The 26,864-nt window shown below is 43.5% G+C and overlaps 1 protein-coding gene across 2 annotated transcripts in view; it reads right to left on the bottom strand.

Annotated features, from left to right (window-relative positions):
• The window catches only part of IQCK (IQ motif containing K), a 141,516-nt gene that overhangs the window by 112,407 nt on the left and 2,245 nt on the right, over positions 1 to 26,864 (bottom strand). Inside the window, exons 2-4 of one of the 2 annotated variants that reach the window (XM_065924437.1) lie at positions 14,528 to 14,592; positions 12,037 to 12,166; positions 11,185 to 11,282 (exon numbers count right to left, since the gene is read on the bottom strand). In XM_065924437.1, the coding sequence (XP_065780509.1) occupies positions 11,185 to 11,282; positions 12,037 to 12,166; positions 14,528 to 14,592 (293 nt within the window). The remainder of the gene's footprint in view (positions 1 to 11,184; positions 11,283 to 12,036; positions 12,167 to 14,527; positions 14,593 to 26,864) is intronic. The other variant, XM_065924438.1, reaches the window with a different exon arrangement.

Raw genomic sequence — 26,864 nt, 5'->3', positions numbered from 1 at the left:
CATACCAAAAAAAAAAAAAAACCTCTCCTGAAGCCTAAGTATTTTCAGATATCTCACTGGATGCTTACCAGGTAAAAAACTGTTTACAGTGATCTGAATCTGGAACTTAGCTCCATTTAATATATAAACACCAAGACTTTCTGCATGGTTTTAACAATAAACATTGATTTTTTTTCCAGAAGAGCAACTACTATGTATATTAAGAGAAAATTGTACTTTTTTTTTTTTTAAAATTCAGAACCTGAGTTTCTCACCATTTCAGAAAATCGTATCACCAGGGAGAACATCACATTATTTGAGTGACTGATAGAACACACGTGATTCTGCTTTCTGTAGCTGCTGTGTTCATGGCGATTCTCTGCACAGGGGCAAGCAAATGACCATCTCACAGTATCTTCTGGTGTTCAGTTCAGTTTAGTTCAGTTGCTCAGTCGTGTCAGACCCTTTGCGACCCCATGGATTGCAGCACGCCAGGCTTCCCTGTCCTTCACCAACTCCTGGAGTTTACTCAAACTCATGTCCATCGAGTCAGTGATGCCATCCAACCATCTCATCCTCTATCAGCCCTTTCTCCTGCCTTCAGTCTTTCTCAGCATCAGGGTCTTTTCCAATGTGTTAGTTCTTCCCATCAGGTGGCCAAAGTATTAGAGTTTCAGCTTCAGCATCAGTCCTTCCAATGAATATTCAGGACTGATTTCCTTAGGATGGAGTGGTTGGATCTCCCTGCTGTCCAAAGGACTGTCAAGAGTCTTCTCCAACACCACAGTTCAAAAGCATCAATTCTTCAGGGCTCAGCTTTCTTTATAGTCCAACTCTCACATCCATACATGACTACTGGAGAAACCATAGCTTTAACTAGAAGGACCTTTGTTGGTAGTGTAGTTTATTTTAATTTTTATTTATTTGTTTGGGCTTCTCTGGTGGCTCAGTGCTAAAGAATCCCCCTGCCAATGCAAGAGAACCAGGTTCAATCTCTGCACGGGGAAAATTCCTTGGAGAAGAAAATGGCAACCCACCTGAGTATTCTTGCCTGGGAAATCCCATGGACATGGAAGGCTACAATCCATGGGGTCGCAAAAGAGTTGGTCATGACTTAGCAACTAAACAACAAGAAACTTATTTATTTGGCTGTGCCAGGTCTTAGTTGTGGTATGTGGGACCTTTGATTTTCATTATGGTGTGCAGGATCTTTTATTGTGGCATGTGGGTTCTAGTTCCCCGATATAGGGATCAAACCCAGGCCCCCTGCATTGGAAGCACAATCTTAGCCACTGGACCACCAGGGAAGTCCCTTTTCTAGTGTAGTTTTATTTGAGCTTTAAAAAAGGAAATACATATTACCTACATTACAAAGAATTTTTTAATTTCTCCTTTATATTATAGTCCACAATAATTAAATGACCACTATATATACATGTTTGAATTTATTGTATGAAGAGATGATGATGACAGTGGCCCCTAACTGATCGTGCCCCCTGGGACCATGCCCCTTAGCAATGTGACTTTGCTACTTCTACATGGAGTCCGTTTCTCACCCACCTCTGAGTTGCTTTGTGAGTTGCTGGCCTTGTGAGCTGTTTTGACCAGTGGAGTGCAGTGGAAGTGATATTGTTGGAGTTTCGGAGCCCAGGCCTTAGGCTTTAGCCTCTGTCCTCTTGGAAGGCAGCCCTGAAACCAGCAGGCTGTGAAGGAGCTGGTCTGGCCTCCTCGAGGATGAGAGCCATGTGGAGGGGAGCTGAAAAGCCGCAGTCCAGGCCCAGCAGAGAGGCCCTGGATAGGTGAGTGAGGGCAGCCTGGACCTCCCAGGGCAGCCCCGACACCAGCTCAGAGCAACCACAATGAGGGAGTTGAGGTGAGACCCACAGAGAAACTGCCCAGTCAGCCCACAGAAATAATAACTCACTTTGTTTGTTTTTTAACCTATGGGGTTTTCAGGTAGTTTGCTGTCAGTAATACATCAATCAGGTAATTGATAAATAAGCAGTATTACTAAGCATTCATTTCAGAATAGTAAGGAGGGCACCATGAAATATGATGACAAGGGGACGGGGGCCCCAACAAGGTTGATTTCCCATGAGGATTTTCCATGTTCTTAAAGTAAAATCCACACTCTTCCCTGGCCTATATGATAACGCTGCTGCAGAGCAACCTTGCCATGGCAACACTGGAATAGAATATAGGGGAGCAAAGGCTCCAAAGCTGTCATCTCTCCCCCAACTTACATGTGATTTTTCACTTATTGGCTAACAGATTTGGATACTATTATCTAAATTCAGAAAGTGCCTGTACAATATCTATTGTTGGCCCACAGATGCTTCCACCAGCTATTTGTACAAACTATAATCATTTCCAGTAATTATCTTTCACAGTTTATTTGTCTAACAACATATAAAGCCCCATTTATACAGAGGATGAAATGGTTGGATGGCATCATCGACTCAATGGACATGAGTTTGAGCAAACTCCGAGAGATAGTGAAGGACAGGGAAGCCTGGCGTGCTACAGTCCATGGGGTCGCAAAGAGTCAGACACTACTGAGTGACTGAAGAACAAAACCATTGCTAGTACCCAGCCAATTTCACAGCAAAACTAAAAGACTCATTGACTTTATTTACAGATGCCACTTAAGTTTTCTCTATGATCTTTTTAAGCTGTATATTGTCACCAGGTTTATTAAACTTATACGCAGAGCACATCATGTGAAATGCCCGGCTGGATGAATCACAAGCTAGTATCAAGACTGCCAGGAAAAATACAAAGTCTCAAATATGCAGATGATAACACTCTAATGGCAGAAAGTGAAGAGGAACTAAAGGGCCTCTTGGTGAAGGTGAAAGAGGAGAGTGAAAAAGTTGGCTTAAAATTCAACATTCAAAAAACTAAGATCATGGCATCTGGTCTCATCACTTCATGGCAAATAGATAGGGAAACAATGGAAACAATGACAGACTTTATTTTCTTGGGCTCCAAAATCATTGCAGATGGTGACTGCAGTCATGAAATTAAAAGATGCTTGCTCCTTGGAAGGAAAGCTATGACAAACCTAGACAGCATATTAAAAGGCAGAGATATCACTTTTCTGACAAAGGTCCCGCTAGTCAAAGGTATGCTTTTCCAGTAGTCAGGTACAGATGTGAGAGTAGAACCATATAGAAGGATAAGCACCAAAGAACTGATGCTTCTGAACTGTGGTGCTGGAGAAGACTCTGAGAGTCCCTTGGACTGCAGGGAGATCAAACCAGTCAGTTCTTTTTTTTTTAACAAAATCATAACAACATAAACATTTTATTGACTTTAAACTTTTAGAATGACCTTTTGGCAAAGTATGGATGATTTAATTTTAAATGAGTCAATTCTAAAGGAAATCAACACTGAATATTCATTAAAAGGACTGATGTTGAAGCTCCAACACTTTGGCCACCTGATGCGAAGAGTTGACTCGCTGAGAAAGATCCTGATGCTGGGAAAGATTGAAGGCGAAAGGAGAAGAGGGCAGCAGAGGCTGAGATGGTTAGATGGCCTCATCGACTCAATGGACATGAATTTGAGCAAACTTTGGGAGATAGTGAAGGACAGAGGAGCCTGGCATGTTGCAATCCATGGGGTCACAACAGGTGGGACATGACTTAACAACTGAACAACAACAACAAGCGTGATCTTTTCACACATTGTTGAAAACAACGATCCGGCAAAGGATTAAAGATATCTATTTCACTTGCTAAATTCATATCATGAAATGAGCAGGGTCTTCATCTGATTCTAAGGCTGAGATAATTGGTGGAAATCATAAATTTATGATTTAGCCCCCCCAACGATGTTCTCCAAAAGTTAAAGAATAGAGAAATATCTGCTTATTAAGTAACCTGGATCTTATTCTGAGCATTTGAAAGATTTAAACATCTAATGACGAGCAAACTATTTGATTATGAAATCCGTCAGCCTAACTGATAATATCTAAAATGCTGTAGAGACTTCCTGGAGGCCCATTGGCTAAGACTGCACTCCCAGGGCAGGGGGGCCCGGGTTCAATCAGGAAACTAGACCCCACAAGCCACAGCTAAGAGTTTGCGTGCCATAGCTAAAAGTTTCTGCGTGCCACAGTTAAGACCCGACACAGCCAAATAAAAATAAGTACATATTTTTAAAAATTAAAATTTTAAATGACATATATAAAAGAATTTGGGTTATTATGAATCAAAATCAAAATTATCAAGCTTACACACCCTGTCCCAGGCAGACTGTTTGATTCCACAGGCCAGGTCCTGAACCACAGGACCATGTACCACCGACCTCCTTACTCACATAGACACACACACACACCAGGCGTGTGTAATCGGCCCAACGCTCTGTGGCCCAGTCTTCAGGTGTCCCCTCGTGCTCTCTCTTTCTCGCCCCATATCCCTTTCGCTGTTTTACTCTCCCTGGTTTCCCATGAAGGGTTCTGCTGCTCACAGGGCAATCTAATCAAATCTAGTCACAGGCCCCACGAGCTGCCCGCCCCAGGCCTGCCTAGTACCTCAGTCTCCTCCTCCAGAGCCTCCAGGTCATCTTTCCCATCCGAACCTGGCCTCTGCTTTTGGAAGCCGTTAGAGTGGCTGGCAGTGTGGTGCAGGGGTCAAACTCCTAGACCCAGAAAACAGGCTGCTCAGTTTGAATCTTGGCTCTGCCACCTACTCAGCTGTGCCCTTGGATTGTTGATTAACCCTGGTGCTGCATGGCCCTCATCTGTGAGACAGCGAGAATAGCACCCACATCAGCAGACTGTTGGGAGGATTAAATGAACTTCCGTGGCTAAAGCGCTTAGAACAATGTCTGGCACAAAGTACTGGCCCTCAATGTGCTAGAAACTCCTATTCTTGAATTCCAGCCTCTTTTTCAACTCTGGCTCTCTACTGGCTATGAGGCTTCTTCAATTTTAGAGAATTTGCTCCTTACTCAGCTCTAGCTCCACGGCACTGGACAGATCGCAGCAGCCTCCCCATGGTCTGCCTCCCTCCAGGGGTGGCAAATCCAGACAGAGCAGGTACAGTTAGTAAACAACCTCTTGCCTGTAACAGCTATGTGCTCCTATAACTTAATTACGATCTGAAAAGTAGACTCTGACTTTTGCAGAATCAGTGGTGCAGTGGCAAAGAACACTCCTGCCGAAGCAGGAGACAAGAGATATGTGTTTGACCTCCAGGTTGGGAAGATCCCCTAGAGGAATGCCTGGCAACCCACTCCAGTAGTCTTCCTCATAGAAATCCATGGACAGAGGAGCCTGAACTGGGCTACAGTCCAAAGAGTTGCAGAGTCGAACATGACTGAAGTGACTTAGCATGCTCACAAATATTTAGTGAGTCCCTACCTTTCTGGGCTCCAAAATCACAGCAGATGGTAACTGCAGCCATGAAATTAAAAGATGCTTGCTCCTTGGAAGAAAAGCTATGACAAACCTAGACAGCATATTAAAAAGCAGAAACATCACTTTGCTGACAAAGGTCTATATACTCAAAGCTATGGTTTTTCTAGTAGTTATGTACAGATATGACAATTGGACCATAAAGAAGGCTGAGTGCTGGAGAATTGATGCTTTCAAACTGTGGTGCTGAAGAAGACTGAGAGTCCCTTGGACAGTGAGGAAACCAAACCAGTCAATCCTAAAGGAAATCAACCCTGAATATTCATTGGAAGGACAGATGCTGAAGCTGAAGCTCCAATACTTCGGTCTGATGGCAAAGAGCTGACTCATGGGTAAAGACCCTGATATTGGGAAAGACTAAGGAGAGGAGAAGGGGGTGACAGAGAATGAGATGGTTGTTGGATGGCATCACTGACTCAATGGACATAAGTTTGTGCAAACTCCGGGAGATAGTGAAGGACAGGGAAGCCTGGCACGCTTCAGTTCATGGGGATGCAAAGAGTCAGACATGTCTTAGCGACTGAACAACTATATTCCAGGCACTGCTGAAACAATATCATAGAACAAAACAGAAAATAAGGAAAGCGAGAAGAAATAACTAGAACTCAGCATTTTAAGGGCAAAACACAAATCAGCAATTACTTGTAAGCTGCTGTTTCAAGATAGAATTTGAATGGCCCTAATAAATAGTGAATTATGCTGCTGTTTGAGAGTCATTTGGAGGCAAGTTCAATTGTAGGTGACAGATAAGAATGCTCGGTTATGTAATTCTGGTTGGAGGCTGGTTATCATTCAGTTTAAGCGTCTATTCTCAACGACAGGATGTGAGGAACAGCTGAATGGAGAAAATGCAAATCTGTTGTGCATATCTGGATAAGAGGAGCTCCACTAGGATCTGACAAATGTTGAGATGGCAATAATGTAATTTTTAAGCCCGCAAAAATAACCCACAAAAGACTCTGTGACATGGGGTTGGGGACGGGAGGAAATTAAATTTAATTAAGAAATTCTAAAATCTTGAATTAACAAATGAAAGAAGTAATAACAATTCACCCATCTTGCCTATTTGAAATACCAAGCTTCCAGATAAAGACTGCAGGAAGGTGGGGTAGGAAGTTGACATTCAATAGTGCCATGACCTGGATGAATATGGATAGTCAGTACTGGATTGCTGGCATTCGTTCTACCAGCTTTTTCTGTTTATAGACCCTTCAGCAGAGGAGCTTCTCAAATTAATTAAAATAGGGATCTGATCACTGCAGCTTTTTCTGGTTCAGTCAGGGCAACTGGTCTGTACCAGCATATCAGGAGAATGAGGCAGGATCAGGGTTTCCCAGATTTGAATTCACTAGGCCTGTGTCTCACAACTAAGCATTTCTGCCAGAGCAATATAACCTTACAATTCTGTCATTGTTTGGGTGAGAGGTGAGAAGCCCCCTTCCAGTACCCTACCCACCAAAGGCTCCAAGTATCAGTTTAATTGCATTTTGAGGAAGGAAGGGTAAGCTGAATGCTAGAATTTTTTTTTGCTGAGTGGATCAAGCAGGCTGACATGACATGGTCACGCAGCCAGATCTGAATTGTTCAGGATCCAAGCGGTCTGGAGAGGCTTGTGTGGGAGGAGGTGACTGGAGAGAACAGACATGGCTTTAGAGAGGGTTAAAGAAGAATTGCTTAATAGATGCCAACAAAGCCCTGTCCTCACCTCCCTATGAAATCACCAGCAAAATAAACCTTCTTCTTGAAGTCCTTGTGTAATTAGCTGTTTGGGGGAAGCTGGGACCAAGTGCTAAATAAGGCCTCGGGGTAGCCAAGGGATGAAAGCAAGCCCACTCAGGTAACAGGTAACGTGTATAACCCAGCCTACCTGGGGAGCAGCTGTAGCCCATGAATACTAGTGATCAGTCAGTTAACGTTTACTGAGTTCCTCCCACACGCCTGGGACTGCTCTAAGCACTTTGTATGGGCTACCTCATTTCATCAGCATGATATCCCACTGAAACCGTGCTCCATAGGGTTAACAGAAACTGGTGACTAATAGAAATTCCTGAGCTTGTCTTGAGCAGATAAGGGAACTACTTGTGAAAAGCTCCTTTGCTTAGAACCTGCTTTCACTGATCAAGCTTGTCTTAATCATTTTTGTAGATTGCATATCCTCCAAGCTTCAGGTAGCCTGGATAATATATCAGAAGACTCCATCACCACACCCTGTAGATAACACCTCTGACCTACAAGTTGCTATAACAGTGGCTTAAGCTGTTTTTCAGAGAAGGCAATGGCAACCCACTCCAGTACTCTTGCCTGGAAAATCCCATGGATGGAGGAGCCTGGTAGGCTGCAGTCCATGGGGTCGCGAAGAGTCAGACACAACTGAGCGACTTCAGTTTCACTTTTCACTTTCATGCATTGGAGAAGGCAATGGCAACCCACTCCAGTGTTCTTGCCTGGAGAATCCCAGGGATGGGGAAGCCTGGTAGGCTGCCGTCTATGGGGTCGCACAGAGTCGGACACGACTGAAGTGACTTAGCAGCAAGCTGTTTTTCAGAAATTTGGAGTCAGTTTTTGTCCATTTCAAGCCGACCCTAAAACTGCACCTATGTAGGTGTCCACTGAATGACCTTTTGATGTCAGAGAGCCAAAATCTCTACCCTCAGATCAGGCTAGCACCTCTGTTTTCTGAACATGTGTCCCATGAAGAAGAATATAACTCAGATACACCTGTGTAGAACAGTGACTGTCTTTTGTCTTGCTCTTGTTTAGTCACTCAGTTGCGTCTGACTCTTTCGCAACCCCATGGACAAAGCCCACCAGGCTCCTCTGTCCATAGGACTCTTCAGGCAAGAATACTAGAGTAGGTTGCTATTTCCTTCTCCAGTGGATCTTCCTGACCCAGGGATCAAACACAAGTCTCCTGCTTGGCAGGTGGATTCTTTATCACTGAGTCACCAGGGAAGCCCAGCATGGTCTAACTAAAATTAAAAGTACCATTAAACAAAGCTAGTAGGCCAAAGTATTAAGAGTCTAAACTGGAGTGAGTAGTCCGTCTGGGTTAAAATTGGCTCCATGATTTATTGGCTATGATTTTAGGCAAGGGAGTTAAACTCTGAATTTCATTGTCGTATTTGTGAAAGAGAGGTAAATACTCTTAATCTCTTTAGGGAAAATTACGACTGACGTTTTGCATGGAAAGTACTTACACTGCGTAGCACATAGTAAGTGCCCAGTGTTAGCATTAATATTATTATGGGATGGAAAATCAAATCCAGTATTTGCAAAATGTCTACACTGTGTTGAATATCAAAGAAGTAAAAATTCAATCTCCCTTTTTCTGCCTCCAGTCACCTGCCCCATATCTCTGACCCTATACTCTTCACCGATAAATATCCCAAGCCCCTTGCCTTTGGGGAGGTGAATCTGAGACTTGTTCTCCCATCTCTGTGCTTGGCGGCCTTGTGAAGAAGCCCCTCCTCTGCTGTAAACACTGGCATCTTACTGTTTGCCTTGCCGTACATCAGGCAGATGAACCTGGTTCAGTGACACCATGAGCAAGTGCTATTCTCCAGTTTACATGTAAGGAAAAGATGGTGACTCGGAAAGAGGAAATGACTTGCCAAGTCTGTACAGCCAGCTAAGGTGGAGGTAAATGTCAAAACCAGGTAACCTTGACTCCAGAGACATGTCCTGAGCCATGACGCTATAAACCAAAGCCCGATTTACTTGTTAATTGCATAATGAATATATAATGAGGATTAGGTAGTGCAATTTGTCACCCACTGCTTTCTTCGATTGACTAAACCCACAAAGTGGATGGAAGTCTTCTCTCACTCCCACTTCACGCTGTCCCCCCAGGGATGTGCCCAAGAGATCAGCCTTCCTAGGCAGAAGAGAGCTGAGTTTTGGTCAAGGACATAGTTTTGGAGGTGCTCCCCTGATGTCCAACCACACACTCATTTACTGAGGGCCAACTACATGTTTACCAGGGGCTATGTACTAGGTAGAATATACTAGGCACTAAATAGAGATACAAAAATAAATCAGAGTACCTGTCCTCAAAGAACTTAAAATACTGGGGAAATAGACAATTAAAAAATGAAGTGCATTTATGGATCAAGAATGTCTTCATTAAGGATGTCTTAATTTTCCACAAGAAGAGAAACAGATGAAATACTGTAAAATCTGAGGGCTGGGTTCAATTGCTTCCAGTTTTGGAATAGTAGGCCTGAAAGAAAAGCCACGGTACTGAGATTGGAAAAACAAGCAGAACTTAAATATGCAGAGAATAAGAACTCAAGGATTTTTTTCCTAAAAAAAAGAAGAAGAAGGAACATATTCACAGAAGTGTGGGACTGGTGCAGGGACCTCCAAGTGGTTCTATCTGCTGGAATGGAGGGTATCATCCAGAAAGGAGAACAGAGAGCAATGAGGCTAGAAGGAAAGAGGGGGAAAACTGTGGAGGGTCCTGAAAGACAGGCTGAGGGGTCTCGGTCTCCTTATGTGGATCCATGGCTCTCAAATGGTGCACCATGGCCCAGCAGAGTGCCCTAAACGCTTCCTCCACAGGTACGCTGCCTGGTTTCAGATCAATGTCTCATAATTCATCTCTTCTCCTATTAAAGACACAACTGTCATGGTGAGGCCTGTCAGAAGGAATGTTATGCTGAATGGATCAGGTTGTAGTGAATTAGGCTAAGGAATGAAGACAAGGAAGAGCAGTGCTAAAGCAAAATTGAGTGTTTGCTAGAGCATGTGAAAATGTTATCTCTTCAGCATATAAAATCATCAGGACAGTATACCTCCTATTCTCACAGAGATCTCATGCTGAAGGGCAACAAAGCAGATGATAATATTAACTGTGAATGCTTTAAAGACATCTGTCCAGCAGATTGGGGCTTGCATTGTAGTTATGGCCAATATTTTAAAACATCGTTTTGAATCATTTGATCTGGATCTGAATCCTAGCTCTGCTATTCACCCTTGATCACCTTTCTGAATCTCTCCATTCCTCTGCTTTCTCATCTGCCAATATGCAGATGATATGAATTGGAGGAACCTCAAAGGACTGTTGAGAGAGGTAAATGAGGTCATTGATGATCAAACCCTTAGCAGAGTTCCCAGCATAGAGCAAGCACTTGATCAACATTAAATGTTGTTCTTTTACTCTCTGTGTGCAGGCCATCCAAAATTCTAGTCCTGTGCAGCGAACACACACACCCAATGTATCCTGTCAACTGCAGAAAAGAGTATTCACTGCAGAAAAAAGTATTCACTTTGGGGTATTCATGTGGGGGTGCGCCAGAATTGGAACTTGATTCATACAGATAGCTAGCTACAGTGTGATAATGACTGGTCACCAAGGACTCGCTGTGTGCCAGGGGAAGCAAGGCAAGAAGCAGTATATTCATGGCATTTGGCATGAAGTGGAGTAGGAAGAGGCCCCAGCTGAGAAGGTCAATCCAGAGCCAGATAAGAGGGGAGGAGAGCTATAACGTGGGCTCATCCTAACAGAAGCAGGCGACTCAAGAAACCTGGCAGATGCCAAATGCCCAGGAGAAGGGCAGGCAGGGAGGCCAAGCAAAGCAGAAAACCTCCCCACAGCCAGGCAGCCAGACAGATGGCAGTGCATGTGTGTGCTCAGCTAGATGTCCTGGCTGGAGCTGGGTAAGTGACCAAAACACGGGCTTTCTCTCCCAAAGGGATTGTTTTGAAAACAACCACCTGATAGTATAATGAGCTACCATCTGATAAAAATGAATTATTATTTAGAAATAAACAAAACGACTGACCTCAAAACATTTTTCTTTCTTTGCTTGGTGAAGCAGGCTAGCCATTCCGGGCAGCAGAACTGGAAAGATGAACATTTCCAAAAACTCTTTGGGGGAACCTAAAACAAACAAAACATTCCCATCCCAAATCCCAAATGGCCCAAGTTAATCTGGGAGGAACATTTGCTTCTGAACCAAAAAAAGGTACTCTCCATTAAATAACATGACCATAAATGTTACATTTGACTCCAGACTGCTGAGTTGGGCTCTCTTACTGAAGAAACTTAAAATATCCCCCTGAGTCTGGTGGGGCTGGAGACCGGGTCCCACTCGGGGTCAAGGTCACAGGCACAGCCAGAGGCCCAGCTCAGCTGGAGGGAAATACACAAGGGGCGTGTGTTGGGAACTGAGGCCACAGGGGAACAGGGTGGGTACGAGGCTCGGGTCCTCAGGCACGGTGATGGTGGCTGCCAACGCCCAAAGTACACTGGCTGAGAACAGAACAAGCCAGCAGGAGAGGGCCTGGCATCAGGGGCAACGAGGAACGGGAACTCGGGGAGGAGACGAAGACACCTACGTCTCTGGCTTCCACACACCAAGCAAGACAGCATGATATTTTCTTTTACTCCGTACGTTTTCCCCCTTTGTATTTAATGTAGAACCTAGGTGTGCTTGTTATTGATCATCTTTATTACTAATACATTTCACCCTTAACGGTACATCAGTGGAATAAAGGACACTTTAGTTAAAACAAGCACACATTCTCTTATTACACGGTCTCCCTGACTTCTATCTGTCCACCCGGTCCCCACCCCATGATTTCGCAGTTACAAGTCCCAAACCACAGACCTGAGATCTCACTTCCTTACGTACATGTTTTTGGGTCAACTGTTTCCCGTTTCACTTGAGAACAGGATACTTGTGAGACCACGGTTAAACGAGGAACTGGATAAAGGTGTTCTGCGTTGAAGCCATGGAAAACCGTTTCCTCCAATGGCGACACCTGGGGTGGTGATGTGGGAGAGAATCAATTCATATTGTTTAAATAATTGCATTTTCTTTTATAATTTAAACAGATTAAAATTCTGTGTCAGGCTTTAGATTCGAGGGGGCATACTGAGCACAAATCTTTCTCTCTCTTCTCTCCCAAGACACCTATAAATGATAATCAAGAAATAAACCCCTAACAAAGAACAAAAGAGCAGAAACATCACTTTTCTGACAAAGGTCTGTCTAGTCAAAGCTATGGTTTTTCCAATAGTCATGTATGGACCATAAAGAAGGTTGAGTGCCAAAGAACTGATGTTTTCAAATTGTGGTGTTGGAGAAGACTCCTGAGAGTCCCTTGGACTGCAAGGAGATCAAACCAGTCAATCCTAAAGGAAATCAATCCAAATCTTCATTGGAAGGACTGATGCTGAAGCTGAAGCTCCAATACTTCGGCCATCTGATGCGAAGAATTGACTCATTGGGAAAGACCCTGATGCTGGGGAAGATTGAAGGCAGGAGGAGAAAGGGGTGACAGAGAATGAGATGGTTGGATGGCATCATCAACCCGATGGACACGAGTTTGATCAAACTCGAAGACGGTGGACAGAGGCGCCTGGTGTGGTGCAGTCCATGGGGTCGCCGAGAGTCGGACATGACTTAGCAACTAAACAACAAGAAAGAATAGGAGGGCTATCAGTGGGTGAGAGATCTTCAAACATTTCCAAAAGAAGCAGGATAAAGCCTGTTGTCAGATAATAGAGAGGAGTGGCAGCTCAGAATCCACAGGAGGAAACTGCCCTCAGAAGGCAAGAGTCCAGGATCCCACCGGAATTCTCAAGGGCTTCAGTGCGCCGAGATTCAATTCCACAGAGTTTGGAGATGAGAAAGGACACAATATACAGGCGAGGTTACATGAAAATCCAGCTGGGGTTCCTTGGCCGGCTAACCCGTCACCCCTCCACCTGCCCCCATCAGCATACATAAAGCTACATTCTCAGCAGCCCGATGTATCTTGCTCTCCTTCCCTTCCAAAGAATCTTTTGTAAACAAATTAAACAAACAGCCTGGGAAAGAGTACAACTACTCAGGGTGCCAGGTTGGCAGTCAAAAGATAAACAAAAACACAAACCTCAACATTGATTTGGAGGCTCCCAGCTCAGTTCCCAAATAGGTTTTCCCTGCCTGCCAACCCTGAAGAAAAGTCCTCCAGAGGACAATCACCCACCATGAGTTCCCAGTGTTTCTACTCATAGAAGTGACCCATCCAGAAAACAAACCTACATGTATGGCAGGAGAAAAAAAACCACACCTGCTTTGTAGAAAAATCCACTAAGGCCTGCATTTTAAATTTTGAATAAAAAAATCAGAACTTCCTACATAGGTGAGGAACATCAACAGCATAAAAGACAAAGATCAAGATCTAAAAAGAGTAACTGACCCCGAAGAGGCACAAATAATTCAGGGAGGAGAACTGCGATTAGTATCTGTGGAAAAACTTGAAAAAGCACTGCATCCATAAAGCAAGAACAGGATGCTAGGAAAAAGGAAAAATCATAGGCCATGGAAGTTCTTAGACACAGAATCTCTAACAAGGGCAGCTGCAGTGAGATACTGAAAGTCTAGAGACTTAGATTTTGGACCCATTCCAGTGACACTGCCCATCTCTCAAAGCCTTACCTTTTTATTTTAAACTCCATTAAGACCTACTTTATTCCCAGGTACATTGCCTTAAGTAAGTAAGTGTTAGTCGCTCAGTCGTGTCCGACCCTTTGCGACCCCATGGACTGCAGCCCACGAAGCTCCTCAGTCCATGAGATTTTTCAGGCAAGGATACTGGAGTGGGTTGCCATTTCCTTCTCCAGGGTATCTTCCCAACCCAGGGATCGAACCTGGGTCTCCTGCACTGCAGGCAGATTCTTTACCGACTGAGCTACAAGGGAAGCATCAATATTGCCTTAGGGCCTCCCTTTCTGATGCCCTGTCCTTGGCCCTCTCTCTTCCTTAGTACAGTCTTAGCCCACCCAGCTATGCAAAAAGAAATCTGCTTCATCTGCAAAACTGTCCCCAACATGGAAGTGACACTGAATTCTCTGGAAAGGTCCTCCTCTTCTAGGATCTCATTTGAGCCCTACAGAGGCCCTGTGAGTCAGTCAAGGATGACCTGCCCCATTTAACGGATACAGAAACTGAGACTCAGAGTGGTTGTGTGATGCCCTTTAAGCAGCAGAGGTGGGACTGGCCCGTTCTGGTTCTGGTTCCAGGGCCTTTCTTTTCCCCACTTCCCGATTCATGACCCTGTCTGATGCTCACCAGTTGTCAGTACTGTTCTCCAGTTAGAACCTTTCAATTAGGTTGGGCCCCAGGTGATACTCACAGTAACCACAGCATCTTGTTTGACTTTATATCCTTCAGGAAAGGGAGGAAGCTCAGCTTCATACTCTGCAGGGAGTGGAGGTAAAAAACAAAAGGCACTCAATTCCAGACTTCATTACAGCTTGATGTAATTCCCTTTCCTCTGAATAAAATATTCTTAAATTTTATTTTGGTTAGTGGTTTACAAAAGTGAAAAAACAACAAACAGGGTGTTTATTTAAATGGGTGAGAGAAGATTCTTCTCTTGCATCTGTCTAGGCTTTATGCAAGAGTTTGAGACTCTTCCTAAGCAGGTAGATTTAGATTTTGCCCCCCAAATTATACTAACGACAAGGGATAAAAGAGGAAGAAAATGAAGAGCATGGCTCAGGGAAGACACCAACGGCATACAGGAAGGAGAGGGGAGAAAAGCAAGACGAGAATGTTGTGTGTAGGAGGGCAGAATAAAAGAGACAGAGGCAAGAGGAGCCATCTCAGGCAGTCCTGGGGATGGGTGTGAAGTTGGTTGCCAGATCGGCGCACATGACTAGAAAAGCAATCTCATAAACCTTTGCCAGTCAAAACATTGCCCACAGACCAGCAGCATCGGCATTCCTGGGGAGTTAAAAACGCAGCTAAGGGGCTTCCCTGAAGGCTCAGTGGTAAAGAATCTGCCTGCCAGGGGCAGGAGACAGAGGTTCAATCCCTGATCTGGGAGGATTCCACACACCTTGAGGCAAGTAAGCCCCCCGGCCACAATTATTAAGTTTGTGCCCTAGAGCTCATGCAACTGCAACTGGGGAGTAGCCCTGCTCACTGCAAGTAGAGAAAGCCCTCAGGTAACAACGAAGACCCAGCACAGCCAAAGATAAACAAAAATTATATCTATTATAAAATAAATATTATAAAATAAAAATTATATATACAATTATACATGTGTATATATATAATTATATATATGTATCATATATGTATACATACATATATGATACATATACAATAAAATTATAATACATACACATATAATACATATGTATAATGTATAAATATAATATGTATACATACAATAATATGTATAATATGTATACATATATATATAATGAAACTAAAGTTGAGTGGTCCTACTGTAAGCTCCATTAAGTTTCCATCTTTGCTGAACATTAGAATCACCTGGTAGCTCTTTGAAAATGCCAATGTTTTGGCCCAACCCCAGAAATTTTTATTCCAATAGGTCTGAGGCATGAATCAGAAAATCAGCATTTTTAAAGTCGTCAGCTGATTCTAACATGCAGTGAGATGGAGAACGATTGCCAGGTTTCAAGGCTGATCACAGTTAACCTGCTGCGGAGCTCAATGCAAAGAACATTTCGCATAAGTTCTACGACAGCTATTGCTGAGAGAAACAGAAAATGACCATGGCTATATTAGTTACACCCCTAAGGGAAAGATGGCAAAATATTTCTGGAAAGGTCAGTGTTTCAAAGGCAATCGCATAGTTGCTTTGTAGTGATGAGGGAAAACAAAATTTCTAGGTAAGATGGAACTGATGCAGTTGTACTGGAGGCAAATTTTATTCTATAGTCTAGTTCCTTATCAGGTAGTAGAGCAATTCTCAGCTTTTTTTTTTTTTAACTCTTAGGTATCAGATTGGGGACAAGTACATCAGGACGTAGGTTATTAGCAACTTAATAGGTTTCTAGTGCTGTGTAACAAACTACCACAAACTTAGCAACTTAAAACAATGCAGATTTCTTATCTCACGCTTCCCAAGGGTCAGGGTTTCATCAGGTTGAAATCAAGGTGTGAGCCATGACTGTGATCTCATCTGACAGCTGGAGTCCTCTTCCAAGTTCACTGACAGTTGGTGGGATTCAGTTTCTTGTGGATGTAGGTCTGAAGTTCCCATTTTTGGGGGGTTGTTAGGAAAACTGCTCTCAGCTTCTAGAGGCTGGCTACCCTCAGATCCCTGCCACAACAGCTCACTCATGGTTATTTGCTTCTTCAAAGCAAGCAGGAGTCTCTTCTGCTTGAATCTGACTTCTTTTAAGGACTCACCTGATTAAGCCAGGCCCACCCACAATAATCTCCCCAATTTAGAGTCAATTGAGGGAATTCCCTGGTGGCTCAGTGGTGAGGACTCTGAGCTTCCAGTGCCGGTGCTCTGGGTTCAATCCCTGGCCAGGGGAACTAAGATTCCATAAGCTGCGTGGTGCAGCCAAAAACAAAACTACAGATTCAATTTAGGAAAAAAAAAAAAAAAGATAATGTCAATAGATTATACACTTAAAACAGATCTAGAAAACCCTTTACCCCCAATCCCTGGGTTAGTATCTGCTTGGACAACTGGGAAGTATGTGCACTAGGGGCAGGAATCTTGGGGACCATCTGAGAATTCTGCCCACCACAGTAGCTCTAGTTCTACCACTTTATTTTTTCGTCTCAACCAAAAAATGTAAATTCACTGTCGTCCCCCATCACGTTGAGAATCACCAATGTGGTGTAAAAACTGTTTATTTGGATTTAAGATGCACATACATTTACGGGCTTCCCGGTAGCTCAGCTGTAAAGAATCTGCCTGCAATACGGGAGACTTAGGTTCAATCCTTGGGTTGGGAAGATCACCTGGAGGAGGGCATGGCAACCCAGTCCAGTATTCCTGCCTGGAGAATCCCCATGGACAGAGGAGCCTGGCTGGCTTCAGTCAATGCGGTCACAAAGAGGGGATACAGCTAAGTGACAAAGCACAGCATAGCCTACATTTATAGCTTTGATTACAAAAGCAATACGTGCTTATTGTGAGAAAAGCTCCAAACACAGAGATGTCTTATCACACCTAATCCCATTACAACTCATAACTATTGTTGGAACTGGCATAGATCCCTCCAAGCCTTTTTCAACGCATTTAATAACATTTGTACATATTTCACAAATACATTCATTTACTTTAGATCTCCTAGACTAGGTCAAATCATCCAAGCATAGAACCTGATAAATACTGTGTCCTTATTCTGCAAAGCTCATATCAAGTCTTATTCTTATTTGAAATTTATCAAAACTATTGAGTATTTCTTCTAATAGACTGGTTTTCTTTGTGGAGATGGGGGTGGGGGCAGGGATGTACCTGGTCTATTTGTCCTCACCATCATATTCCCAAAGAATATGAAGCTGAAAGGATATACTTTTTTTTTTTAAAGAAAAACTGTTGGCCACTCTGTACAGCATGTGGGATCTTAGTTCCCCTACCAGGCATCAAACACACACCCCTGCATTGGACGCGCCAAGTCTTAACCACTGGACTACCAGGGAGGAGGAGGTGCTTTTGTAGGATTAACTCTTAGATGTGAAATTTTTCTTTCAAATGAAAAAATGATTTAAATTTTGGGCCAAATTGCCCTCCAAAAGATTTACAATAATTCATACTCCTAAGTCTGTCTGTTCCTCTCAGGTATAATCTGTCTTACACATATTTAAAGTTATATTTTACTTTTATCTATATTTCTTTAATTATTATTTATCTGCTATTTATATTTTTCCCAAGCATAAATTTGATGGAAAATATACAAACTTTTCTATCATACAACCATGTAAGATAGTTATGATTATGCATATGATTCTGCAGAAGTATGGGAAAACAATTAGCTTCAGGACAATCTGATGTGTTACTTCAAGCCTCTGTAATGTTTAAGAGAATTTGGCATATTTGAGAATTTAGCACTGCCATCACCTTGCGATTTTAATTAAAACACATACAATTGATTAAAGACTGATGTTTTTACATTGAAAGCTTGTATGAATTTGATTAACTTTGTACAGAGAACTGAAGAAAAATTTGCTGGCTTGGCATTAGAAATTCTTAAGAAAATCAGGTGCATTACATGTATACATGTTAACAATCTTTTAGTTGCTTAAGATCGTAAACTGGATTCCTGGTCTCTCCGTTTTTGAAAGTTTGCTTTAAGCACTTCACTTTGACGAAAGACCTACCTGTGTTCACTAACCAAAATTAGTACAAAAAGCGTTGTTTTTATGAGCAAAGATGAAAAATGAAAAAGAACATTCAGTTTGTTGTGCAGTGAACTGTTGTAGAGGAAGTGTGTACCCCAAGCAGTGGAGTTCAGTTCAGTTCAATTCAGTTCAGTCGCTCCGTCGTGTCCAACCCTTTGTGACCCCATGAACTGCAGCACGCCAGGCCTCCCTGTCCACCTCCAACTCTGGGAGTTTACCCAACCTCACGTCCATTGAGTCGGTGATGCCATGCTCCTTCCCTGGGCCTACACTGAACAACTCAGCATCAAGCCATCATAGCTTTGAATTCTCTGTGAACACTGTGCTTTATCTCAATTTATTTTATGCATCCTTTAGCAAGATGTGTCCTAAAGTACAATTGCTTCTTCACTTTATGCCGTTTTGGCTTCTGAAAGGTTGCATAGGAACTCTCTACTTTTGGATAGCAGGGGGAACCTGAAATTGGTTAGGGGAATTTGATGTTACATGTCTGTTAAACAAACAGTAATCCAAAAACAAGTAAAGGTAGATGTTTATTTTACACAACAAAGGCAACATTATGCAAGAGGCAGAGCAGAAACAGCCTCTAATCCTGTTGGTGGAGCAGAACCCTTGCGCTCAAATTGGAACCTGCTCCCTACTCCGCCATGCTCCAGGGATGTGAGGTAATGAAATGACTTTACTGCTCAGGCCACTATTGGTGGGGCTTTCTGCAATTTGCAGCTGAACATGTTTCTAACTGAAACAGCCATTAAAATGCAATGTTCCCCAACAGTGGCCTACTGGAAACGGATGAACCAGGAAGGTGGAGGCTGGAAGTGAATCCAGTGAACACTTGGCTAGCATACACTGTGGTGAGGGGCTGTGCAAGGTGCTGGAGGGACAGACGAAGGGGGAGATGAGCTTGTTTGGTGAGGGGATGGATGGTAAGATTCAGCAGTTACGAGGTGTGAAAGCAATGCTATAGAGGGCTGCACTCGGGAAGCACCAAGAAGAGGCTTCAAAATCAGTGTGAAGAATAGAAGGCTTTCCAGAAGAGAGGTCACTTGGGCTTGAGTCGTAAAAGATCAAGATAGAAGCAGAGATTGTCCAGTGAGAGGCAGAGCTTGTGCAAAGGCTCAGAGGAATGGAACAGCATGGTGTATTGGAAGGCATGGTTTCTTATGGCTAAAGGTACACAGCACAGGACAGTGGTACTGGGGCTTAGTCACTTGCCAAGAGAGCTTATTTAAAATGCAGAGCTTAGGGACTCACCCCCAAGGTATAGAGCAAGTCATCACACCAAAGGAATTTGCACTTTAGCAAGTATCTGGGAGATTGTGACATAGGTGCCCCAGCTCTACACTTTGAACCACGCTGGTGTGTTGCTTAAGGGCTTGAAGTTGAGTGTGGCACATATCTGAGTTGGAGTCTGATTCTACCACTTACTTGGGGGCAAGTTTAAGTTTTCTATGCCTCAATTTCCTTATCTGTTTAAACCACCAAGTTGCTGTGAGGTTTAGACAAGAGGAAAATCAAGCACCTGGCACAGTGCCTGGCACATAAAGGGCAGCTCTGTAAATGTTAACCATTAGGATGATTTGGATAAATGGTAGGTGATGAACCTAAAAAATAAGAGAGACAGAGACCAAATGATTGGTTTTTTAATTTTATTTATTTTTGGCTGGGTCTTTGTTGCTTCGAGGGCTTTTCTCTAGCTGCAGCGAGCAGGGGCTACCCTCAAGCTGCGGTGGTGCGCTGGCTTCTCATTGTGGTGGCTTCTCTTGTTGTGGAGCTCGGGCTCTCAGGCACATGTGCTTTGGTAAGTGCGACCCGTGGGGTCAGTAGCTGTGGCTCCCAGGCCCTAGAGCGCAGGCTCAGTAGTTGTGGCTCATGGGCTTAGTTGCTCCACAGCATGTGGGATCTTCCCAGATCAGGGATCGAAGCCGGGCCTCCTGCCGGGGCTGGTGGATTCTTTACCACTGAGCCACCAGGGAAGCCTGAGACCAAACTATTAAAGGGCTTAGATGTTAAGCTAAAAAGTTGATGTTCACCGTGAAAATCATTCCAGGTCATCAGATAATGTGATCAGATTTTAATTTGAGAGAGCTTCTGGTGGAAAGACAGTCTGGGAGGAAGCCCTTCCCCATTACAAAGCTACAGCGGCAATCTAAACAAGGAGTGGTAAGGGCCACAAGAACCAGGGGGTGGGAGTTGGGGGTCACAGGAGACGTGGAGCCAGTAGGATCTATAGGGATTAGAGAATCAATGTAGGGACCATGAAAAGTGGAAAGGATGCATGTAAGATGAATTGCTGATTTCAGGACTGGCAGTCTATGATGGAAAATAATTGTCGGTGTCTTGAATAGTTCCTGGGGCCAATGCCTGGCCCAGCATGGGCAGACATGATGACCGATGTATGAGCACGATTTCATCACAGTCATGAGATAGGAACTCATGGGTTTATAAAGGAATGGGAATGACAGTCGTGTTGAAATCGAGCCGGACCCTATGGTCCTAGCCCACCATGTCCTCCACTTGCCTTCTGTTTGTGGGAAAACTTTAGCCAAAGAATAATCAGAGAGGTGAGAAAATGCAGAAACAGGAAAGCAGTCCAACAAAACTAAATAATAATAGTTTAGTCATTAAGCAAAGTCAGGGACCTTTAGTTCCATCTCAAGCAGGACTACAGATAATATTCTGAGCCGTATCCTGTGAGCTGTCTTACAAGTACTGAAATACCCACCAGGTCGGGGAAGAAGTTAACTACATGATGAGCAGACCGTAGCCATAACATAAGCTGCCACAATTCCAAGAACTGACCTCAAGCAAATGGGAACAAACCGACCCTGGAACTGAAGATCCACCATACTCTAAACAGTCAAGATGATCCTGGCCCGACCACCGATGACCAATTTCAAGACTGTCACAGCTGATTGTGCTATTTCTGCATGCAGCCCTCTCCCTCAGACTACTGGTTGGGCAGGGGTGGGGGGCGCAGAGGCAGGGAGTTGGCCTTTGGACAGGAGTCTGCCTCCCCCACCTCCCCACCCCCCGCCCACAGGTTGCCAGTATCCAAAATAAAGCATCCTTTTCTTTCCACCAAACTTGCCTCTTTATTGACTTTTGAGTGATGAGTAGCCAGACCTCACCTCTGGTTGCAGTGCAAACAAGAGTTCTTTTTGGAAGTTCAGCTGAGACGGCATGAGGGACAGACAAGAGCTAGAAGATGACAGGGGTCAAAGGAGAGGCTTTCCCCAAGCTAACTGGCTACAGGATGCTTGGAGGGAAAAGCCAGCAGAGAAGTTACAGATGTGGGAGAGATGAGTGATAGAGCAGGATCCGAGGACACCAAGACGTGTCCAAAGCACAGATGCTGGGCTGAGCTGTGTTGGTAGCGCGATAAATACTTCTTCCATGTATGCAGACACAAATCTGTTTGCTGGTGTTTGCAAGTTGGAGGATTCTCTCCCTGCTCCTGATCACCTGCCTAGTTTCAGTGAATGCCTCCTCCAGCTGTCAGATGGTTTCACCGGGCCAGAGGAGTGGAGTGAAAACTCGGGACCAGCACACACAGGCAACGTGAGAAGGAGCCGATGGGTGCTGCCGGATAGGCACTGCAGACAAGCCATCTGCTGCCGTTTTTCTCCGGCTGCTCAGCTGCTGTGCTGGGGAACAAGCACAGACTCAGAACTGGTCCGTGTTGTCACCTAGCAGGTGGCATGCAGGGACCTGGTTTCCCAACAGCATTGAGAGCTGAGGCCAGAGACTAGCTTTGGAGTGATGACCTAACGGCAATAATGAGGACGCCAATGGCAATGATAATAACAGCAGTATCAGAAAAGAAGACTGTAAGCTCCAAATAATTTGACTCAGTCTTGGTTAAGACCATAGTTAAAAATCATTAAGTCATAAGCAATCACAAGATTTAATTAGAAGCCTTAGCAGGAAAGATGTTTATTGATACTAATACAGGTGCTTTTGAGAATAAAAAGCCCCAGATTAGCTGTCACTGGAAAGGTGAGAAAACTGAAGAATATTAACAAGCAAGTCATCGTACAGACAAACACATGCACAGGACTAGCCAGACAGAATAAAGGTCTTAACACCTATTCTCATTCTCTTGAAACTGAGTTTCTGACAGGTCTGTTACCTGTGATGATTTGCTTTTTAAATGGAGATATCCTAACAAAATATAATACTTAACCTCAAACACAGGATCATTACCAAGCCTGCTTTTCATGTTTGCCGTGAGAAACTGAATTTACTATGTTTGTTATAGAAAATTACATTTGTGAGAATGTTTGTTTTAAGTAACTGGATCTACCATTCACGTTATAACAATCATTTCAGGGCCTGTGTGTACAAACTCACCATCTTTGACCTCATTAACTTATGTTTGTAACTCTACCACTTTGTAAATGACATCAATTTAGCTGCTTTTCAGAGCAATCAAACACTTCTGCCTTTACCTTCTTGCTATAGGACTGTTTAACAAAAATAAATTCCATGATTCTAAAACAAATGCAAAGCATGCTTCTTTCTCACATCAGAACATTTATTAAGCACTTTGTAAATGCCAGGACTGTGCCAAGCACCTTTGCATATGTCATCTTAAGCCATCCTCACAACAGCCCTGTGAGGGAGGTACAAGGATTATCCCCTCTTTGAGTTGTTGAGCAGCTTCCCCAACAAAACACCACTAGTCAAATGCATTGTGAAGAGCTGTTTACCCTAGAGAAGTGCACACTCCCGGGAAAAGACAGCCACAATAACAACCTTCTATTGACATTTGAGCGTTCTCATAATGGTACTGTGATTAGCAACTTGGATCACAGCACCAGAAGGGTAAGGACCAAGAAGTAGATGTTACAAGGAAAACAACCAAGATGAAAAAGATTTTTCTAGGTATAATGCAATATGGGAAAAGGAATTCAAGTACTGGGTAGGAGTTGAAATAGATGGTCATCTATTTCATCTATTTCTATGATCAAATAGATATCTATCACCTCTGAGACCATTATTCTCTTTTCTTTGAATTTTCCACTTCTCTCAACTCATCACTCTCTCCCGCTACCTAGTCCAATGCACCGGCACATTCAGTCTTTTCTCCATTCAACATTTACTGACCTGCACTGTCCAATACAGTGGTCATTAGCCACATGCAGCTGTGTTAGCTTATCAGAATTTATTAGAAGCAAAACAAAAAATTCAGTTCCAAGGTTGTACTAATCACATTTCAAGTGCTCAATACCCATCTGTGAAAGTTCTATTGGACAGCACTCTTTCAGACAGTTGAGGTAGTGATGGTAACCACAAGAATGAAAAATCTGAGCTCCTGACCTTGAGGAGGTCACAATCTCAGTGAGGAAAATAAAATATCCAGCATTATTTATTAAGAGTAATACACACTGAGCCCTTGCCGTAAAATGGGCACTTTGCTAAGTCCTTTCGGAAGTGACCCTTTAGCTGCATCCTCCTAACACCATGAAACAGGTGCTGTTATTATGATTACTTTACTGACAGGATGAGATGCAAGTACACTTCTCTTTATTGTGGGTTTCATTGTGGGTTTCATTCTGTCTTCGCTCTGAGGGATAAGGATACGAGGCTTATGGAAGCTTCCTGATGGGAGAAACAGACTGTGGGGGACTGGGTCTTGTACTTATGGGTGGGGCCATGCTCAGTAAATCTTTACTGCATTTTGAAGCTATAGTTTTTCTTTATTACAAGTTGAAGATCTGTGGAAATCCCATCCATGTCAAGCAAGTCATTTCTCAACAGTATTTGCTCAGCTTGGGTCTGTGTCACATTTTGGGAATTCTCACGATATTTCTAACTTTTTCTTTATTTTGGATTTGTCATGGTGATATGTGCTCTTCAACGTTAGTATTGCAAAAAGACCATAACTCATGGAATACTCAGATGACGGTGACAGCACTTTTTTTAGCAATAAAGTATTTTATTTTTGGCCACCCTGGCTTGTGGGATTTTAGTTTCCCTACCAGGATTGAACCCAGGCCCTCTGCAGTGAAAGCTTGGAGTCCTAACCACTGGACCACCAGGGAACTCCCCAGCAATAAACTATTTTAAATTAAGGCATATACAGAGTTTTTTTAGACACAAAGCTATCACGCACTTAATAGACTACAGGATTGTGTAAACGAACTTTTATGGGCACTAGGAAGCAAAAAAATCCCTGTGAATCCGTTTATTGCTGTGGTCTGAAATTCAGTAACTTGGAAGTATGCCAGGTATACCTAACTTGTCCAAGGTGTGTGAAGAGCAGCAAGACCAAGGGTATATTGCAGGCCAACAAAGGAAGGTGAGCTAAACACCATGTGGGGATTTTAAGGAAGGTTAGAAGCAGACAGGGCTTCCCTCGTAACTCAGTCAGTAAAGAATCTGACTGCAATACAGGAGATCTGGGTTCGATTCCTGGGTTGGGAAAATCCCCTAGAGAAGGAAATGGAAACTCACTTTAGTATTCTTGCCTGGAAAACCCCATGGACAGAGGAGCCTGGTGGGCTACAGCCCACGGAGTGGCAAGAGCAGGACACAACTTAGCGACTAAACCACCACAGAAGTAGAGAAGAACTAAAGCCAACTCTGTCTAGACCGTGGCTGCTCAACATGTGGGCCACAGACCATCTACATCCGAATTCCTTAAAAGTGCAAACCCCTCCACCCCATTAGGAGCCCTGTGGGCAGGGCCTGGGAATCTACGTTTTAAACAAGCTTCCCGTCTCCATCTCAGTGCTTCTTTCCTGCTCACTAAAGGTTTTATTCTTTCTGGAGTTTTTTTCTCCACTCTTCTCCAGTAGCATACTGGGCACCTATCGACCTGGGGAGTCATCTTTCAGTGCCATATCTTTTTGCCTTTTCTACTGTTCATGAGGTTCTTAAGGCAAGAATACTGAAGTGGTTTGCCATGCCCTTCTCCAGTGGACCACATTTTGTCAGAACTCTCCACCATGGCCCATCTGTCTTGGGTGGCCCTACACGGCATGGCTCATAGCTTCATTGAGTTAGACAAGGCTGTGGTCCATGGGATCAGTTTGATTAGTTTTCTGTGATTGCGGGTTTCATTCTGTCTTCCCTCTGAGATACAAGGATACAAGGCTTGTGGAAGCTTCCTGATGGGAGAGATGACTGTTGGGGGAAACTGGGTCTTGTACTTATGAGCGGGGTCACGCTCGTAAATCTTTAATCCAGTTTTCTGGTGCTGGGCGGGGCTGTGTTCTCTCCCTGTTGTTTGATCTGAGGCCAAACTATGGTGGAGGTAATGAATAATGGCAACCTCCTTCATTGCTGTAAAGAGCAATATTGCATAGGAACCTGGAATGCTAGGTCCATGAATCAAGGTAAACTGGAAGTGGTCAAACAGGAGATGGCAAGAGTGAACAGTGAACACTGACATTTTAGGAATTAATGAAATAAAACGGACTGAAATGGGTGAATTTAACTCAGATGACCATTGTATCTATTACTGTGGGCAAGAATCCCTTAGAAGAAATGGAGTAGCATTCATAGTAAACAAAAGAGTTCGAAATGCAATTCTTGGCTGCAATCTCAAAAATGACAGAATGATCTCTGTTCGTTTTCAAGGCAAGACTTCAGTATCACAGTAATCCAAGTCTATGCCCCAACCAGTAATGCTGAAGTTGAATGGTTCTATGAAGACTTACAAGACCTTCTAGAACTGACACCCAAAAAAGATGTCCTTTTCATTACAGAAGACTGGAATGCAAAAGTAGGAAGTCAAGAGATACCTGGAGTAATAGGCAAATTTGGCCTTGGAGTACAAAATGAAGTAAAGCAAAGGCTAACAGAGTTTTGCCAACAGAACGCATAGGTCATAGCAAACATCCACTTCCAACAACACAAGAGACAACTCTACACATGGACATCACCAGATGGTCAACACCAAAATCAGACTGATTCTATTACTTGCAGCCAAAGATGGAGAAGCTCTATACAGTCAGCAAAAGCAAGACTGGGAGCTGACTGTGTCTCAGATCATGAACTCCTTATTGCCAAATTCACACTGAAATTGAAGAAATTAGGAAAAACCACTAGACCATTCAGGAATGACCTAAATCAAATCCCTTACAATTATACAGTGGAGGTAACAAATAGATTCAAGGGATTAGATCTGATAGACAGAGTGCCTGAAGAACTACAGAGGGAGGTTCGTGACATTGTACAGGAGCCAGGGATCAAGACCATCCCCAAGAAAAAGAAATGAAAAAAGGCAAAATGGTTATCTAACCAGGACTTACAAATAACTGAGAAAAGAAGAGAAGCGAAAGGCAAAGGAGAAAAGGAAATGCATTCAAATGCATACCCATTTGAATGCAGAGTTCCAAAGGACA

The sequence above is a fragment of the Muntiacus reevesi genome, chromosome 2 (genome assembly GCF_963930625.1).
Source record: "Muntiacus reevesi chromosome 2, mMunRee1.1, whole genome shotgun sequence".
Classification (NCBI taxonomy): Eukaryota; Metazoa; Chordata; class Mammalia; order Artiodactyla; family Cervidae; genus Muntiacus; species Muntiacus reevesi.
Note: the sequence above shows the minus strand (reverse complement) of the source record. Positions and strands in the feature narration are given on the sequence as shown.